Source organism: Carassius auratus, chromosome 41, assembly GCF_003368295.1.
Source record: "Carassius auratus strain Wakin chromosome 41, ASM336829v1, whole genome shotgun sequence".
Taxonomy (NCBI): Eukaryota; Metazoa; Chordata; class Actinopteri; order Cypriniformes; family Cyprinidae; genus Carassius; species Carassius auratus.
In genome coordinates this window covers 14,206,946-14,225,931 of record NC_039283.1, presented here as the reverse complement: position 1 = coordinate 14,225,931, position 18,986 = coordinate 14,206,946, and the positions used below count along the sequence as shown (strand labels likewise).

The 18,986-nt window shown below is 38.0% G+C and overlaps 1 protein-coding gene across 5 annotated transcripts in view; it reads left to right on the top strand.

Annotated features, from left to right (window-relative positions):
* Nucleotides 1–18,986, top strand: part of LOC113060158 (myosin-10-like) — a 41,237-nt gene extending 22,251 nt beyond the window's left edge. For 3 of the 5 annotated variants that reach the window (XM_026229027.1, XM_026229028.1, XM_026229030.1), the window contains 26 exons: nucleotides 1,807–1,928; nucleotides 2,110–2,179; nucleotides 2,409–2,569; nucleotides 2,651–2,759; nucleotides 3,520–3,651; nucleotides 3,763–3,969; nucleotides 4,049–4,186; nucleotides 4,264–4,387; nucleotides 5,675–5,846; nucleotides 5,938–6,150; nucleotides 6,784–6,928; nucleotides 7,041–7,247; nucleotides 7,800–7,904; nucleotides 8,152–8,304; nucleotides 8,392–8,640; nucleotides 9,355–9,567; nucleotides 9,700–9,912; nucleotides 10,044–10,205; nucleotides 11,361–11,489; nucleotides 11,581–11,669; nucleotides 11,826–11,949; nucleotides 12,035–12,243; nucleotides 13,103–13,211; nucleotides 13,778–13,950; nucleotides 14,534–14,560; nucleotides 15,294–18,986. In XM_026229027.1, the coding sequence (XP_026084812.1) occupies nucleotides 1,807–1,928; nucleotides 2,110–2,179; nucleotides 2,409–2,569; nucleotides 2,651–2,759; nucleotides 3,520–3,651; nucleotides 3,763–3,969; nucleotides 4,049–4,186; nucleotides 4,264–4,387; nucleotides 5,675–5,846; nucleotides 5,938–6,150; nucleotides 6,784–6,928; nucleotides 7,041–7,247; nucleotides 7,800–7,904; nucleotides 8,152–8,304; nucleotides 8,392–8,640; nucleotides 9,355–9,567; nucleotides 9,700–9,912; nucleotides 10,044–10,205; nucleotides 11,361–11,489; nucleotides 11,581–11,669; nucleotides 11,826–11,949; nucleotides 12,035–12,243; nucleotides 13,103–13,211; nucleotides 13,778–13,950; nucleotides 14,534–14,560; nucleotides 15,294–15,483 (3,945 nt within the window). In that variant the 3' untranslated portion in view covers nucleotides 15,484–18,986. Of the gene's footprint in view, nucleotides 1–1,806; nucleotides 1,929–2,109; nucleotides 2,180–2,408; nucleotides 2,570–2,650; nucleotides 2,760–3,519; nucleotides 3,652–3,762; nucleotides 3,970–4,048; nucleotides 4,187–4,263; nucleotides 4,388–5,674; nucleotides 5,847–5,937; nucleotides 6,151–6,783; nucleotides 6,929–7,040; nucleotides 7,248–7,799; nucleotides 7,905–8,151; nucleotides 8,305–8,391; nucleotides 8,641–9,354; nucleotides 9,568–9,699; nucleotides 9,913–10,043; nucleotides 10,206–11,360; nucleotides 11,490–11,580; nucleotides 11,670–11,825; nucleotides 11,950–12,034; nucleotides 12,244–13,102; nucleotides 13,212–13,777; nucleotides 13,955–14,533; nucleotides 14,561–15,293 lie in introns of those variants that run through there. The other 2 variants (XM_026229029.1, XM_026229032.1) reach the window with 2 other exon arrangements.

The following is an 18,986-nucleotide window of genomic DNA, read 5'->3' as shown; positions in this document are numbered from 1 at the left end:
TTTATTTGTTTTTAACAGCAGAATTATTATATACACCTTTATGGATAAATAAACATATAAACCGCTGTGCTGCTCATATTTATCACGCGGAAAAAAAAAACCCTCCCCTTGCCCAAATGGGTTGCCTGTGGATTTGTATCCAAAAAGGATACAAAAAGGATCCTGCTCCACTTCACAGTTGCCGAATGAAATGGGAGTTTTATAATGACAGGACACGCATTTATACAACACTTTACTCAAAAGGAAGAGCCGCTCATTCCGTGCGTCAGACATTATTACGTTATTTCTGCGTCATTGCACATGCACAGTTTTTCAGTGTCATGGTTCAATCCGATCGAGTGTTTACATGCACGCTCAGTCGTATTAGAAGAGGAATAAACCATCCCCTTCAATCCGATCGAAATTTCATTCGGATCGAGCTCAATCGGATCGATTAAAGTGTTTATATTAAGTTTTTCAATCCAATTAAGCCATCAATCCAATTACAAACAGATTATTTGGGTGCATGTAAAAGTAGCCAGTAATCACTTGCCCCCATGTCGTTCCAAACCTGTAAAAGCTTAGTTCATCTTCGGAACACAATTTAAGATATTTTGGATGAAAACACGAGGGTTATGTCCCATAGACTTCCAAGTAAGTTACATTGTCGAGGTCTAGAAAAGTATGAAAAGCATCGTCAGAATAGTCCATCTTCCATCTGTGGTTCAACAAGGATGCACTGTTTCTATGTGTGTTATGCTTTGAATTGAAAGAAAACAGCACATCCTTGTTGCGCGGCTGACACAGAAGACTGTAGGCAGTTTGAGTGATGTGGAGAGACACAGAGGAAACTGTTGACAAAGGAATTGTTGAATAAAGTCTTTATTTTTGTTTTCTTCACTAACAAACAATATTATTGTCGCTTCATAACATTACGGTTGAACCACTGATGTCAGATGGACTATTCTGATGATGCATTTCATACTTTTCTGGACTTTGATAGTGTTACTAACTTGGCAGTCCATGGGACTGTCATAAGCCTCCCAATTTTCATCCAAAATATCTTAAATTGTGTTCCGAAGATGAACAAAACTTTTATGGGTTTGGAGCTAAGTGATAAATGACAAAATTTTCATTTTGGGGTGGAGTATCCCTTTAACGTTTGACTGAAGTGCCTTTTTAAAAGATTCATATAGTATATAACTGATAGTAATATTTTTATTGTAGGGTTGTACAAAATGTTAATTCAAATTTATTTTTATCTGTGTATATTTTCTGTCTGAATCCAAAATTACCCCCTATACCCTCATTCACTACATTAGGCCACTTATTCAGTTCACTAGAAAGAGTGAGTGAATTTGGACACGGAGTGCACCGGAAGGACTGTCGTTTTTCATAGTTTGTGTTTGAGGTTTAATAATCATTTGAAACTGGTAAGCTACCAGCTCCAGTAGTAAGATTAAAGGATTTATCTTGAACTTGAAACTATGTTTATACAATTTAATAATCAATTTACAATTAATTTATACCTGTGTTGTATTACGCTGTATGTCGTGGACGAGCGCTTTGTAAAATGAATGGATGGACGGATGATTCAGCTGTGGATGCCATCTTTTGGCAAGATGCGGCAATTCATTCTGTTTGACTCTCACAGTGTATTATGGGTATTCTCTACCAGCGTTTTGTTTGTGCATTGTGGGATTGATTTGAAGTGTTTTATTTTTTATTTATTTTAGAGTATAATATAGTATTGAATGTAATATCAGTTGTTCCAGCATTTTTTTATATCGGAGCTTGCCTAATTGTTTGTTCTTTAAATGATCACAGGCAGGGAAGTTGAGTCCTCATTTGGTTCTGGATCAGTTGAGGTGTAATGGGGTGCTGGAGGGAATCAGGATCTGCAGACAGGGCTTCCCGAACCGCATCCCATTCCAGGAGTTCAGACAGAGGTGTGTGTGTATCCTGCTTAACCATAGTTTGAGGGAAAAATTGTACCCAGTAGTGAACTAAAGGTTATTCATAACTAGCTGTATATAAAAAAATCGAAGTCTATGGAATGTCTCCATTAACATAAGTAAAGTAAGTGAACGTTTATAGCTAAATAACATTATATTGTCTTATTCATCTCAGGTATGAGATCTTGACTCCAAATGCTATTCCTCGAACCTTTATGGATGGCAAACAGGCGTGTGAGCTAATGGTAAGTGTCATTCACACATAAACCTTTTGTGCTGAGTTCACAGTATTGATTTGATAGAGGATATTATATTTTATTAGTTTCTGATTAATAAATGTGAACAGCACAGATGCTTTAGGATCAGAGTAGGGAAGGTCAATGATGCTCTAGTGTTTTATCCAGATCTCTGATTAGTATTCTGGAGTTGAGTTAATACAGGTTATTGATTTATGTATTGTTCCTGTACTTATAGATCAGCGCTTTGGAGCTGGACAAGAATCTTTTCCGGGTGGGACAGAGTAAGGTGTTCTTCCGGGCTGGAGTTTTGGCTCACCTGGAGGAAGAACGAGACTTGAAGATCACTGACACCATCATCCGCTTCCAGAGCGTGACCCGTGGATACCTTGCCAGGAGGTAAACGTCTGTGTGTGTGTGTGTGGTAGGTAGGTTGGTGCTGTGTAATATGTGTACGGATTAATTGACCTGTTCTTTCAGGGCGTTCCATAAGAAGCAGCAGCAGCTCAGTGCAATGCGTGTGATGCAGAGGAACTGTGCAGCCTACCTGAAGCTCAGGAACTGGCAGTGGTGGAGACTCTTCACCAAGGTAGCACACAGCACTACACAACATGAAATATAAAATGTAAAAAATTAAGTAGGACTAATAATGAATTTTAAGGTAATGCATTTAGTTAGAATGCTGTTAACATGCAAACACAAATACTATGGAAGATTTTTATCAATATGTAATGTAATAGTGTGGTAATGTGCTCCATACTCTCTTACTGGACACTCAGAATTACACAGGTTCAAAGAGTTCAAAGGTTAAGGGTCAACAAGGTTTTTGAAGGAAGTCTCTTATGTTCTCTTAGGCTGCATATATTTTAGATTAAATACAGTAAAAATGGTAATGTTGTGAAATGTAATTACACTTTAAAATAACTATTTTATATTTTTTTTATAAAAATTTAAAATGTAATTTATTCCAGTGATGGCAAAGCTGAATTTTCAGCAGACATTACTACAGTTTTCAGTGTCATAAGAACATTTAGAAATTTTTATAATATGCTGATTTGATGCTCAATAAAATTTTTAAGGTGGTTGATTTATTTAATATTTCTATATAAACTGTACTACTGTGTTCATAATTTTTTTTGTTAAAAGTTTTCAATATAACTGTTGACACATTTGATCAATCGTAATAAAATATTAATTATTACAAATGAACAAAAATAAAGTTAATATTTATTGTTGTTTTCTGTTAAAATATTAATTGCCTTATTAAAAAAAAAAATCATGCTGACCCCAAACTTTGCATGCACGTCTTTTGTGTTAATTTGCTTTGTGACCTTTGACCTCTTCTCCAGGTGAAGCCCTTGCTACAGGTGACCCGCCAGGATGAAGAGATTCAAGCTCGGGAAGCACAGCTTCAGAAAGCCAAAGACAACCTGAGTAAACTAGAGCATGACTTCTCTGAACTGGACAGAAAAAACCAACAGGTAACTTTTTTCCCTTGGTTCACTCAATTTTGTTTTGCATCTTAGTACATCAAAACAACAAAGTGTGCATTTGTTTGATTTCCACATTCATCTTGTTGTCCTCTTTGAAAGCTGATGGAGGAGAAGTCAGTACTGACTGACCAGCTGCAGGCGGAGGCCGAGTTATTCGCAGAGGCAGAGGAAATGAGAGCACGGCTGGCCAGTCGCAAACAGGAGCTTGAAGATGTGTTGGGAGAGCTTGAGAGCCGATTGGAGGAGGAAGAGGAGAGGACCCTTCAGCTGACCACTGAGAAGAAGCGAATACAGCAACATGTGCAGGTGAGGAGGATGGGTCTGTGTATTGTGCCCACTGTTGAGGATCTTCTGTCAACATCACTGTTCTGTTTCTTTCACTCAGGATCTGGAGGAACAGCTAGAAGAGGAAGAGGGGACACGTCAGCGTCTCCAGCTGGAGAAAGTCACCCTGGAAAGCAAAGTGAAAAGTCTGGAGTCCGAGACTTTGACTTTGGGAGAGCAGAGAGACAGATTAAGCAAGGTAGTTAAAGAGAAGAGGATTGTTGTTTGAATGCAACTCCAGTGGTACAGTAACTCATGCACTTTTCTCTCTCTCAGGAGAAAAAACAGCTGGAAGAGAGACTGAATGAAGTGACCGACCAACTCACAGAGGAAGAGGAGAAGGTGAAGAGTCTTAACAAGCTGAAAAACAAACAGGAAGCTGTCATCGCTGATTTAGAAGGTAACTGTCCTTGTGTTTATTAAGCAATGAAAAACTGGGGCACATTAAATCGGGCAAAAGTGACTTTTGATTGTTACAAAAAAAATGCAATTTATAATGCAAATAAACCAAAGAATCCTGAAAAAATATATTATGGTTTTCACAATATCGATTTCTATCGATAATAAATAAGAAATATTTCTTAAAGTCCCTGTAAAGTCAACATTAAGAATTTGAGTTTGCCAAAACACAGAAAAAAATATTATTAAGCACAAAAATCAGCTAAGTACATAAAATAAGTTATCAAAATCTCAAAAAATTTGCGGTATCCTCTGCTCTTTGAGGGCGTGTCCGCTGTCTGTGCTGAAACCACACCCACTCACGGGAAAGCTGCCGCCTCTTAACTGTCAACTACAGCCTGAATGGATGCTCCTTGCAGCTTAATTGGATTTACAAAGCTATACATATTAGCTCCGGTGAGTCATCGACAGTTATTATAGTTAGGGGAGGGGCCATGATCGTGGCTCCAGTGCATCATCGAGCCACCGTTTTAGCCGCGCCCAAAAAATCCTGAGCACAGATTGGGTGAAAATCTGTTTAACGGTCTAGCTCCACTATTCAGTACTACAGAATTCACAGTCTTTGTAATCTGTTTCAGCAATACATTTTTAACATTTATAATGTGTTTAGAAACAATTATCAGAATTGACTTTACAGGGTCTTTAAATAACAAATCAACTAATTAGAATGATTACTGAATGGTCACATGACACTGAAGACTGGACTAATGACAGCTGACAATTCAACATCTCCAACACAGAGATAAATTACATTTTAAAATGTATCATTTTAAATTGTTATTATATTTCATAATATTGCTCTTTTACTGCATTTTGGTTACCATAAAAAATGCAGCCTTTGTGAGCATAAGAAACCACTTAAAACATACAGTATGAATTTTTTTTTAAAATAATAATGTCTGATTTTTTTTAGCAAACACAAGAAAATTATGTTTTTGAAGAAATTATATATTACAAGCTCAAAAAGTAGCTTATATGACTTCAGAAGAAATATTACTGCATACTACAGTATGAGCCATATTGATATGGAAAAGGACAGCATCAAGATTCTTAAAAAATTCTCCCTTTGTCTTCCATGTAGAAATAACAGCTAATGGGTTGGGGTAGCATGAGGCTAATTCCGAATAACAAATAAATAACAAAATCTTATTTTGGGGGTGGACTGTTCCTTTACAGGTACATAAACGCAACACAAACAGATATATAAGTGTATCTTCCTTTCCCTTAGAGCGTCTGAAGAGGGAAGAGCAGGGCCGTCTGGAACAAGAGAAGTGGAAGAGACGGATGGAGGGAGAAGCAGTGGAGGCCCAAGAGCAGCTGTCTGACCTGAGCTTACTCGTCACTGAGCTGAGAGGCAGTGTGAGCCAAAGAGAGAAAGAGATCACCACACTACAGTCACGGTACATGCACAAACATAAGTCTACCTTATAGCGAATCACTTTGAGAAGTAATAGTACTCAAGAATGACATCTCATCATTTTCCTCTCTCAGGCTGGAAGAAGAGGGGGCACGTCGTGCAGAGGCTCAGAGAGCCCTCAGAGAGGCCATGTCTCAGGTGTCTGAGCTCAAAGAGGAGGTGGACAATGAAAGAGGAATGAGGGAGAGAGCTGAGAAACAGAGGAGAGATCTGGGCGAGGAGTTAGAGGCGTTGAGGACTGAACTAGAAGATACATTGGACACTACAGCTGCTCAGCAAGAGCTCAGGTGTGTTTTTAATCATATTTAGTGAAAATCTTTATATACCTACTGAAAAAAATATAATTTTAAAGATTGATTTCAATATATTAAAGAGTCAACTAATGAGAAAAACACAATTCTGCCTAATTATTTTGAAAAGAGTGCTAACTACAGAAATAATATACTTTGCATATACTTAAGTAATGTTTTTGGACACTTAATGCATGTTAATGTAATTTCTATTGAAGTTTGTTTTTAAATTATGTGTAATTACACATTTGTAATGATAAAGTTACAATTTAGTGCATTTAAAATATAGTAACTTTAAATCTAATATTTTATTAAAAGTAATTTACATGTGCTTTTCTATGTTTTCAATACATCAAAATAAGTGTACTTTAAAACACATCAAAAGATGACAACATAAAGATATGTATTTTAAAACCTTTAACTGTGCACTTTTTAAATGCGTACTTAAGTGTTCTTAAAGAGAGAACAGTTTTATGATACACACTTAAGTTGCATTTTTTTTTTTTATTCATATTATATTATCTACAAGTGCAGTTTTTGAAAAAAGAGTTACACTTCAAGTGCAGATTCATTCTTTCTTTTTCAGAAGGGTAGACTATGGTTAACGTTTAAGTGTGTGTGTTTGTTTAGGTCTCGTCGTGAGGCTGAATTAGGAGAGCTTCAGAGATGTTTGGAGGAGGAGACCCGTCGTCACGAAGCCCAGCTGTCAGAGCTCCGCATCAAACACACCGCTGCTATAGACTCCCTACAGGAGCAGCTGGACAACGCCAAGAGAGTGAGTCTTAGGGTTTACGTTGATTGAAACATGTTTACTAGCTGTTGTTACACTGGGAAGTCAGGAGTGTTTTCTTAAGGTGCCAGCCATTGATGTGCGTGTATGTTCACAGTCTCGTCAGTCTCTGGAGAAGACGAAGGCCATTCTGGAGGAGGAGCGCATGAACCTGAGCTCCGAGCTGAAGACTTTACAGGGAGGGAAGATGGAGAGCGAGAGGGGCAGAAAGAGAGCAGAGGGACAGTTACAGGAACTCAACGCACGCCTCGCACAGGCTGCGAGAGAAAGAGAGGAGCGAGAGGAACGACTCTGTAAACTCCAGGTACAAATGGGGAAAAAGAGAGGAAATGGGCTTCATTGGAAATATTTAGCTTTTACAGTGTGGACCCAAGCATGTTTTGAGTTTAATATCTTGGTTTATGGAAAAAAAAAACGGTTTTCCAGATTCTGGTGGGCACCAGGGAACAGCACCCTACCTGATAAGATGTACAATTCATGTAAACTCAGGTTTAGGTTAAACTCAAATCTATTTTAATAGGATTGTATTTGATTGGGAGTTAAAAGAATCCAAGTGATCAAAAGAAAGCTGCTTGGTTTGAATGTGAATTCTGAGTTAGCTATGATTCTTACAGTACATTGCTACACTTTTGAAAGTAGACAATGACAATAGAGTTGTTTTTGCCCATGATATTTAAACAGACATACTTTCCTCTCTGGAAAATCTAGTTTAAGCTGGTAGCTGTTTTCTAGTTGGTCCAAACTGTCATTAGTTGGTCCAAGCTGTTAATTTGCTGGCCAATCTAGATGTTACAAATGAACCAACGAATCAAACCAGTTTTAAAAAAATCCTAACTTTGAAATCTCTCCCTCTCAGTCGGAGCTTGAGTCTCTCACCAGTTTTCTGTCCTCATCTGAGTCCAAATCTCACCGCCTGAGTAAGGAGGTCAGCAGTCTGGAGAGCCAACTACATGATGTGCAGGTAACTAGCGTCTGTGTTTTAATTTGCTCTTTTCCGCTACATATTAATAGGCTCATGGGACTTAACTGAACTGCTTTTGAAGAAACCCTTTTTACATGGATGAATAAGAGAGGATCTGGCAGAGGTTCTCTGCCCATTTTGATTGTTGTTCTATTTTAAAGCAGATCTTAGAAAATGTGACGTCTCTGAGACTGGCCTCTTAAGCATGCTTAATATCTGTGTCTAATGTGTGTGTGTTATGTTTTAGGAGCTACTGCAGGAAGAGACACGGCAGAAGTTGGCACTGGGCTCACGTGTACGTGCTCTAGAGGAAGAAAAAGCTGGATTGATGGAGAGGCTAGAAGAGGAGGAAGAGAAGACCAGAGAACTTACACGCCAGATTCAGAACCATACACAACAGGTACACATCCATTTCTTCACCCAAGAAAAAACCCTGTTGTTGTATCTTTACTCTGTTCGATGATATCATGTTTATGTGTCCATGCAGCTGTCTGATCTAAAGAGGCAGACAGAGGAAGTGAATTCAGCGGTGGAGGCTGGGGAGGAGGCCAGGAGGAAGTTGCAGAGAGAGCTGGAGAACGCCATACAGAGAGAGAGAGCCAAAGAAGAAGAGAAAGAACGCATCGAGAGACAGAAAGAACGGCTGAGAGAAGAGATAGAGGACATGACCATTGCTTTACAGAGAGAAAGACAGAACTGCACTGCTTTGGAGAAGCGGCAGAAGAAATTTGATCAGGTACAGGAGGAAACACATAGTGGGAGGATGGATGGATGGATGGATGGATGGATTGACTGGATGAATGAATGGACTGACTGGTGGATTAAAGGGATGAATGGATGGGTGGATGGTTTGACTGGTTGAATGGATGCATGAAAAAATTGATGGAATGATGAATGTATTAAGTGTTGGATGGATGGATGGATTCATTGATGGATTGAGTAATGGATGGATGGAATGATGGAATGATTTGAGGATGATAGGATTTATGAATAGATAAATGGATAGATTGAGTGTTGGATGGATGGAGAGATTGAGTGGTGGATGGATGGATAGATGCATCAGCTGATGGGATGGGGAGAGATGGATTAGATGGATTAGATGGATTGATGAATGAATAATGGATGGAGGGATGGATGAATGGATTGATTGGATGGATGAAAGTTGAAATGATTGGATGAATGAATGGATTGACTGGTGGATGGATGGATGGATGGATGATGGATGGATGGGTGAATTGAATGAATGAATGAACGGATTGACTTGGAAGGCTGGAGAGATGGATGAAGTGACGAATAGATGGATGCATGGATGGACAGATTGACTGGTTAATAATGGCTAAATGGTTGGATTAATGGATGGATTGACTGTGGTAAAAAAAAGAAGTAAAAAGCCTCGAAAATGAGTAGTGCTGCTCTAGATATTCATCACTCTTTGATCTTTACCCCTCAGTGTTTGGCAGAGGAGAAAGCAGTTAGTTCTCGGCTGCTAGAGGAACGGGACCGCGCAGAAGCAGAGAGTCGAGAGAAGGAGACACGTTTCCTGTCTCTCTCTAGAGCCTTGCAGGAAGCAACAGAGCAGAGAGATGAGCTGGAGAGAACTAATAAGCAGCTCCGCCTGGAGATGGAGCAGCTCGTCAACGTCCAAGATGACGTGGGCAAAAATGTACAGCTTGCTTTTTACCAATGCTCTTATATTATATTTATTAACATGTAATAGCATAGTAATAACAATAGCGTATTCTGGTCTTTGACAAAAAATACTTAATTTTAATTTTTCTTTGTCACGTCTCCTCAGGTGCATGAGCTAGAACGTTCTCGAAGGGCTTTGGAGACAGAAGCCCAGTCTCTGAAAGAACAGACCCAGGAGCTGGAGGACGAGCTGACAGAGGCGGAAAACGCTCGCCTCAGACTGGAAGTCACCCTTCAGGCTCTTAGAGCTCAGTTTGAGAGAGAGATCAGCACTAAGGAGGAGAAAGGGGAAGAAAAGAGGAGAGCACTCAACAAACAGGTAACTGCCTTCAGCAGTATGAAGAAGTGAAGATACAAGATCATATTTGAAGATGTCCAGGGCTAAAAAGAACTGATCTTGATCTCCTTTTCTCTCATGCTTTATATTTGTTTCTTCTATCACTTGTTCAGGTGCGAGAACTTGAAACAATGCTTGAGGAGGAGAAAACTCAGAGAGCTCAGGCTTTGACTGTCAAGAAACAACTGGAGACAGAGCTGCAGGAGGCGGAGGCTCAGGTGGAGGCAGCCAATCGAGGCAGAGAGGAAGCACTTAGACAGATGAAACGTCTCCAGGTGCGTCTGCTCAATTAACCATCATATGATAAAAACGTGTTGTTGAGAGTTGGGGCGGACTGGCCATCTGTGTGATCTGAAGAATCACAGAATGGCTGGTACCCGCCGCCCGCCAAGCATGCAGTAATCAGCGTTTTTTTTTTTCCCCACTAATCTGTTTCACACTCCAGTACTGTAGGTGGCAGCCAAGTAAGGAGAAGAAGAAGTGGAAGAGTAGGAAGAAATAAACAGCAAAAGACGTTAACGTTAGACAGAAGAAGCATAGAAACAAACAAACAATATGCATAACGTGTCCGCGGGTAAAAAACGGAAAGAAAAGGGTGGGGCTGAGAAGGCGAGGTATAAAAAAATTCAGAATTTAGATACTGAAGCCACTAAATCTCCCAAACTAAATGAAATATATAGCAATATTTTCCAGCAGCAGCACCTCGCAGTTAAATAAAAAGAAGTGAGCCAGACAGCTTATAAAGCAATACTTACAAACTTTGAAGATTTTGAGAACAGACGTTACATTTATAATGGTGTATTTTCATTTAGATGTGGTATTATTATCTGTGCAGTAAGATTAATTACTGCATAAATTAAGATTATTAAGTAATAAATTCATTTTAAGACCACATGGAATAGATTGTATAATAAAATATTATATAAACTATTCCATGCTATCTTGGAATAAAACTTTTTTTTTTTTTATCCATTCCATCGTTGTTTATTCAGGTTGAGCTTAGACCAAGAGCAGAGAAAGACACCCACTCCAGCTCAACATCTAGTCAACATCAGTGCTATTGCTATAATTTGGATTGGTACAGTATCATGAGCCACAATTTAAGTCTTGTGACACTCATGCCAGGCGTTATTTTTGTTGTTGTCGAGTTTACGCGCACTGTTTGCTTTGGGCCGGGCCTAGTCAAAGTCCAGGGCCATTTTTACTCCCAGTCCATCCCAGGTTGTGATTATAACTAGTTGCTTATCAGGAGTGATGTTTGGAATATTCATTGTAAACCAAAACTCAGTCATTTCAAAACAATGATCAGATTTCTTTTAAATAAATTAAAGTAGCCGTATGCATTGGAAACATGTATCTGATTTTCCCCGCAGGCTGACGGCTGAAGAGCCCTGATGTGAATATCCAGTGTGTTCCTGTGTGTTTTTCAGACTCAGATGAAGGAGCTTATTCGTGAGCTTGATGAGACCAAGTTAGCTCGAGACGAGATTGTCGCCCAATCAAAGGACAGCGAGAAACGGCTGCAGACGTTAGAAGCAGAACTATTACAGCTGACAGAGGTATGCTACTCTGCCTATGTAACCCAGAAGATATTTTAACTCTGTGAGTCTCTCTAATATATATATCTATCTTATTATAATATTCTCTCAGGAGCTGGCTGTTTCTGAGACGCAGCGGAGACAGGCCCAACAGGAGAGAGATGAACTGGCAGATGAAATCCTCAACAGTGCAACTGGAAAGTCAGTATCTCTTCTTGTGTTGAGGTCTAGTGATGATGAAAACCCCCTTTTTGGTTTCTTAATACATGTTCCTTGTCTTATTGTGCACAATTCATAGGTCCACGTTTATTAAAAAAGTAAATATGACCCACATTGTGAACTTTGCTTCCCCTGCAGATCAGCACTGTTGGAAGAGAAGCGTCGTCTTGAGACCAGAATCACTCAGCTGGAGGAAGAGCTGGAGGAGGAACAAAGTAATGCTGAACTACTAGCCGAGAGGCAGAGAAAGAGCACCTTACAGGTATACAAAGAAACTCACAAACTTGCATTATACTATCAGAAAAACACAGAGAGACAGAGCCCCTCTCTCCATCTCTTTCTGTTAGGTTGAAACACTTACAGTCCAGTTATCTGGAGAGAGGACGCTGGCGCAGAAGAGCGAGAGCGCACGAGAGACTCTGGAGAGGCAGAATAAAGAGCTGAAAACTCGTCTCAGTGAGATGGAGGGGGCTGTGAAGGGGAAACATCGCCTCAGTGTCGCCGCCCTGGAGGCCAAGATAGAAACTGTGGAGGAACAACTGGAGCAGGAGAGACAGTAAGAAAACAGAGGGGGAGCTAAAGAAAAACGTGGAAGTCGAAGTCGAATGGACAGATGTCGTTCCAAACCTGTATGGTTTTTTAATCTAGCAAAGTCAAATGAAGTCGTAATAGCATTTTTATAGAATTGCTTCAAAGTAGCTTTACATGACTAATCAGGAAAATAAGAGTGTTAATGTTGCAAGGTTTGCAATTATTCATTTTTAAATGTAAATGTAATATTCGTACGTTTTTACTCGGACGCAGCTCTACAGAATATTCAGCTCAAGTACGTTCAGTGTTGATTCAATTCAGTTCAATAACATTGAAGATGTTGCAGAGTTAGTATGATTGTTTAGCTCAATTCAGTCCAAATGACGTTCTCATTCAAGAGTGTCAGTACAGTTAAATCAGTCATTTTATTAGATTGAATATTATTGAATAGTCTTTTAAATTCTTTATTCCATGAAAAAAAAAACATAAAATGAGAAGTTTAGCAGAACCTCAGCTCTTTTACTTACAATTCAAGTGAATGGAGACCAGGCAATACCAAGACCTAATCATCATTAAAAGCATTATAAAAGTGGCCTATACTACTTGCGTGAGATATCCCATGGGCTCGAATTGAATCAACCATTTGATAGATTTGTGTGACAAACAAAATTAAAATTATTAATTAAAAATCATGCTTGATAGCCATGGTTACTCTTAAATTGTATTGCATTTAGAAGAGAAGACCATTTTTGAAAACGCGAGAAAATAACAGAATTTTAAATTAAGAAGTTAAGTTCTTCTTTTAAGGATCTAAATTTACTATGAAGATCAAGCCAGCAATGTGACTGTTTTGTGTGTGCTCTCTCCCTTTTCTCCCTTCCTAGGGAGCGAGCCATGGCCAGTAAGCTGGTGAGGAAAACAGAGAAGAAACTCAAAGAAGTTCTGATACAGGTGGAGGATGAAAGGAGACACGCAGATCAGTACAGAGAACAGGTACTGCTCAAAAACCTCAGACTGGACAACTGTGAAGGATTATCTTTAATTACAGACTTAATCAAATCTATCAAATATAATTAATGAAATCTATAAATAAATGTATTATTTATTAAAACAAATTTGCATTGTTAAAGGACATCGGCTAAGCATCATTTTGACCCTACTTGTTACACTAATTCTGTTCATTTGCGTCTTAGACTTTCAGCAAATTTGACTTCCAGCCAAATCAGCCAGCTTGAGATAAATCACATTAAAACAGTCATTTCAACAGTCCAGAATGATTAGGAAATTATCTGACAATATTAGGGGAAAAAACTGGCAAAGTTAAAATAGTGTGTAGCTTAAGAGAATGAACGAACCTATCCCACAAAGCATTGCTAATGATCAATTCAGTCTGTTTTTCTCGTTTTAAATGCATTTTCCTATCAGAAACCATCATTTCTTAATGTAAGACAATTTAGGTTAGTTAACATACCTCAGCCTTCATTAACCTACAAATGGGTAGGTTACGGGTTGTGTAAAACACATGGAATGGTATGATTCTCACATCTCTCTTTTTTCAGTTGGATAAGTCTACGGGGCGTCTCCGTCAGCTGAAGAGGCAGTTAGAGGAGGTGGAGGAAGAGAGCTCTCGCTCCAACGCTCAGCGCAGGAAACTACAGCGAGAGCTGGAGGAAATGAGCGACAGCATGCAGAGCATGAACCGCGAGCTCAACACTCTCCGCTCCCAGCTCAGGTAAACATTAGGATGGTCATGAGGGTGCTAGTTTATGTGTCAAATTCAAGAGCCCCCCCAACTAAGACAAGAGAGTCACATGGATTTCTGATATTCCAAAATCCTGTTGCTGTATGTTGTAAGGTTTTCTCAAAAAATTTCTTCATGCGCTGACATCTAAATAATTTTATTTTAATGTAACTAAATCAGTCTGTACTGTAATAGGTCATACCAGTAAGATTTTTTAACCAAGAAAAAAAACATAAATTTTTAAAGGTTAGACTGGGTAGAAATAAATAACTCTTGAGCTAGCAATGTACATACATCCACTATTTACAGTCTGTATCAAATGTCTCCTCTAATTGGCTGTGACTGTCACATTTTGCAGCAGTTTGCATTCAGTGTGAACAGAAAAATGGCTTGTCTCTGGAAACTTGACACATTTTGTGGTTAGGACAGCAAAAGATCCAGTCATTCTGCTATTCATACATAAATATATTTGCATGTCATCAAACCATTTCTTCACTTTATGTGCATGTTTCATCTAATGTGTCTGATTGTGTGTCCGTCCTTATTTGTGTCTTTGTGTCCTACACCCACTCAGCGTCACAGAACGGCAGAAGTCAGAACAGTAGGTTTTCATTTGTGAACATTGTGTGCCTTATGTTCCTCTCTGAGCGTTATCCTTTCTCCTCTTGTTTCTGGTGTTGTCTAGAGGTGTCCTGCTGAGATTGTAGAGGGGTGTAGAGGTGCGCCTTTTTTAGGCCTAAGATTTATTGGGAAGCATATAAAGATGGTGAAGTCTACATTGAATTGTGGGTCACTTCATGTTTATAGATGGTGATTAATCACAGATTCTGTCTTACACCAATCATGGACTCAATTTCACACTTTCAGTTTCCTCTATCTTTCACCTTCTTCCAGTTCATAAAGAGTGACCTCAAAAATTAAATGTAAATATTATTGTACTAGGTAACAAAATATCAAAAAATATCTTTTTTTTTTTTAAGCAAATCACTTTACAAACCAGTTTTGTAACTCTGCAAGCTTGTAGTTTCTTGTTTTGTTCATAGAAGATTTTAAAGCAAAGCATTTGACGAAAAAGCACTGCATTTTGGCTTGTGTTTTGTTTACTGGACAAAACATTTTAAAGCAAATAATTTGACCAAATGTTTTTATACTGTACAAAATATGTTGTCATATATGAGTGCTTTGTGCGAAATATCTAGAAAAGCATATTATTTTTTTTCTTTTTGCAGATTGCTTTGATATTTTGTGTCCAATGTTTAAATAATGTTACGGGGACACTGTATATTTTGTGCATGAATTGCTGTTTATTCTCTATTTCTGTGTCTCTGTCTCAGGAGAGCTCCGCTCCCGATCTCCATGCGTGCTGGCCGAAGGGCTCTGGTAGATGACCTTTCTCAGGAGAACTCTGATTCTGAGGATCCAGGTGCTTCTCCCACCCCGTCCAGCGGCCCGCCGGGTACCCCCACACCCTCAGACAACACCCTGGGCCCCCCTCCTCCCTACAGCCTCACAGAGACTGAATAAGAAGTGGAGAGTGTGATAGACGGACAGTTTAATTGGCTTAACTCATAGCTTTTGCAATGGTACACATAACAGAACATCTGTGCTTTAGGATATAACTTGAACCTAGTTAATGTGATTTATTGATTTTAAATGAACAGATGAATTAGCATGCAAGATGGTGTAAGTTTGATACAGTACTCTTTTAGTACTCTTTAAACCAAGCAAGCAGTTAGTAAAGACTGCAGTTTTTAAGTTGGGGAGAAAATAAAACTACATTTCCCAGCATTCCTTGGGAAATATAAGTATTGTATATCGGTGCAGTATATTAAGCTTATTGTTGTAAAATTATGATGGCCATCTTAAGCTCTCTCTCAATCAATCAAAAGCCATGTGTTTAGGAGAAATCTGCATGTAGATGGCAATCAAAGGCCATCGGGTGTTGCACAGATGATCAACAATCAGGCTAAAATCATCATCTGTGCTTGCACAAGCCATCAAAACCCTGAGAAACTTTCTCTCTCTCACTCCTAAAATAATGTTCTGTTTTAAGAAATTGAGAAGTGAACAGGTACAAGGATGTATCATTGGTATTTTAGAATATCTCTGTTTAGATTTTAAAGGTGATAGCTCTACTTCAGATAAATAGACGACAATGCTTTTAGTTATACATAATTAGGGCAGAGATGATGATTATGGAAGCCCATTTCCACCCCAGTAAAGAGAAAAAAAGGTACTTGCAACTTAATTTGTCACTATTATAAATTGGAATCTCAGAATTGTGACTATATCTCACAATCTCACAATTGCAACTATCTTTTCTCAATATTGTGACTGTATATCTCGCAATTTCAAGTTTTTTTTTCTCTCAATCGTGACTTTATAACTCATAATGTGACCTTATATCTCAAAATATGACTTCATATCTCACAGTGTGACTTTATATCTCGCAATTGCGAGTTTGTTTCTGCTAATTGTGACTTTATACTGTATCTCACAGTGTGACTTTATATCCTTCAATTTCAAATTTCTTTTTAAATATTTTGACTTCACATCTCACAAACAAGTTTGTTTTTCACAATTGCTGATTTCGAACTCACGTTGTGGTCTTATTTCTCAAAATGTGTCTATATCTCAAAGTTTGACTTTATATCTCGCAATTACGACTCAACATCTCGCAGTTGCGAGTTTGTTTCCACTAATGTGACTTTGTAACGCACAGTTGGACGTTCTGTCGATATGTCACTTCTTATCGTACATTATGATTTTCGAAATTGCAACTTTATATCTCACAGTGTTATCTTATTTTAAACTTTATCTCAGTTATCTTTTTTATTTTTTATTGAGGTAAAAAGGGGCTTTCATAGATGACAATTTACATGTACAAAGCTACGATTGTATAAAACAAAGACAGAAAAGTGAGTAAGAGAAAAATGCTTTTCTATTAAATTTATATGCTACAAATTTGAGCCAACCACTAAAGCTTTTACATTTTAGCCATAACCTGACCATAAGAAAAAAATGGCGATACAAAAAAAAAAAAAAAGAACAAAAAAACTTAAAGGTCAAACAAATACTGGACTTACAGCAGCAAAAAAAAAAGAGCCTCCATGTAGATTTAACAGTAACAGTTCCTAGATATCTGAAATATACCTTCTGTGCTCTCATTCAAACTTTAGTATTCAGTTACTCAGTAACTTTCTGTCAAGTTCAGGGTGTCTGTGCCGCAGATCAGACCCTCTTAGATACTGTGCGTAGTTAGTTAGGTAGCTCTAAAGGGACGCTTTTGTTGGTAGTGATATAGATAGGTAGTTAGGATTTCTTAATTGATGTCTTAACACATCGGCTCCAGTTTCAGACTACTGACTTGTTGTAATTTTTATCAAGTAAGAGAAATCAAGTATTTATTTTGTTTTGTATTGATTTTTTGTCTGCACACAGACATGTCATGGTTGTTGTATAGTTTGCAATTTTAAGTGAAAACGAGGCGAAATGAAAAAGATTTAGAGGGTAAAGATGGGTTTACACTTTCCAGAGTATCAGTCAGTAACACTGGACAGAATAAAAAAACACTGATTTTTTTTTTTTTTTTTTTCTTAAATAAGCTGCAGTGGACCTCAAAGAATATAACACATGAATGTGTTTGAGACAGTTTTTACAATGGTGACATGGTGTGACTGAGGAAGATATGAACATATAATATCTTGCCTGTTTTCCAGGGGGTTGAAGGCTGCTAGTTAGTACTTATCTCATTATATCAATGTAACTTTTTTTTATTTTCTTTTTTATTCAAATGGACATATTGTATTTTTTTTTTTTGAATGTGGTAAATATTTATGGATCGAAGCGTTTGTTAGGGCATATGGATGACTAAAGGGACATTACTCCAGCTTGTGCCTGTAGTATCTGCAGAAAATACTAAAATGCGTCCATTGAAAATCAGTGTAATAATAAGACCGAGGTCTGGAATTTGATAAGTAAATTGCAATATTAGGTCGCCCTGAACAGCAATCTGACTCTTTACAGATACTTTTTAGATTCCAGTTGTTGATTGGTTCTGAGATGTTTATGAATCCATGACAAATGAAAGTTTCCTTAGCCTTCGGTGTATATATGTCTCTGATATTTTAGATATTGTATGGTGATGAGCATTTTGATACACTGCTCCTGGCTTGCACGCACAAGTTTTTAAAGTTTAACAGTGTTAAACTGTGAATAATAATTGTTTGTTACCATTAAGTTTTAGAATATATTTAAGATTTGTTAAGCCTGTGAAATTGCAATTTGATTCTCTGATGCACTGAAGGGTTTATTACACTGTTATTACTGCAGTAATTACTACCTGTGTGGTCCCGCAACAGTATGTCCTGTAACTCGGAAAGCAGGGTTTTCGTAAAATGTCTGTAATAGGTTATGTCGATCAGATTTTGATACTTGTATTATTTTATTTGCCCCAATATTGTTTCATTTGAAAATGTAGTGTATTTTTAAATCCTGACCTCTAGAATCAAGATGGATTTGTATTCAGTTGCAAACACAAGCCCAAAGACTCAAGCCTTGTACAACAGTCTTTATGCTGTTCATTCATCCATTCGTCCGTTTGCCTGTCAAGCAAATCAACACTGCTGCTAAAAAATGTGTTTTGTCACTGAGAAATGGATTCATGGAGTCATTTGAATTGATTTGTACATTTAGCAGATAGATTTGCAGAGCTGTTCAAACTCAAAAATTACATTTGAAGAGCATTCAAATTTATAAACCACTATTTCTCTGAATCCTAAAGTCTTGTGCATTAAATGGGTCTTGTTATACTGAACCTGCGCTTTATGATGCAGCTTTGAACCAGTGTGAGATGAGTGGACAATAGCAGAAATTATGTATGAAAAGGAATTAAATCTCCAGCTGTGTTTCTGAAGAGGACTGTGTGCTTTTTTGCATCTGTGCAACTTGAATTTTTAACCGTGTTGTTTATTTGATCTTTTGCTTTATTTTGCTATAATGATAAAATGAGACTGGGGTCGCAATAC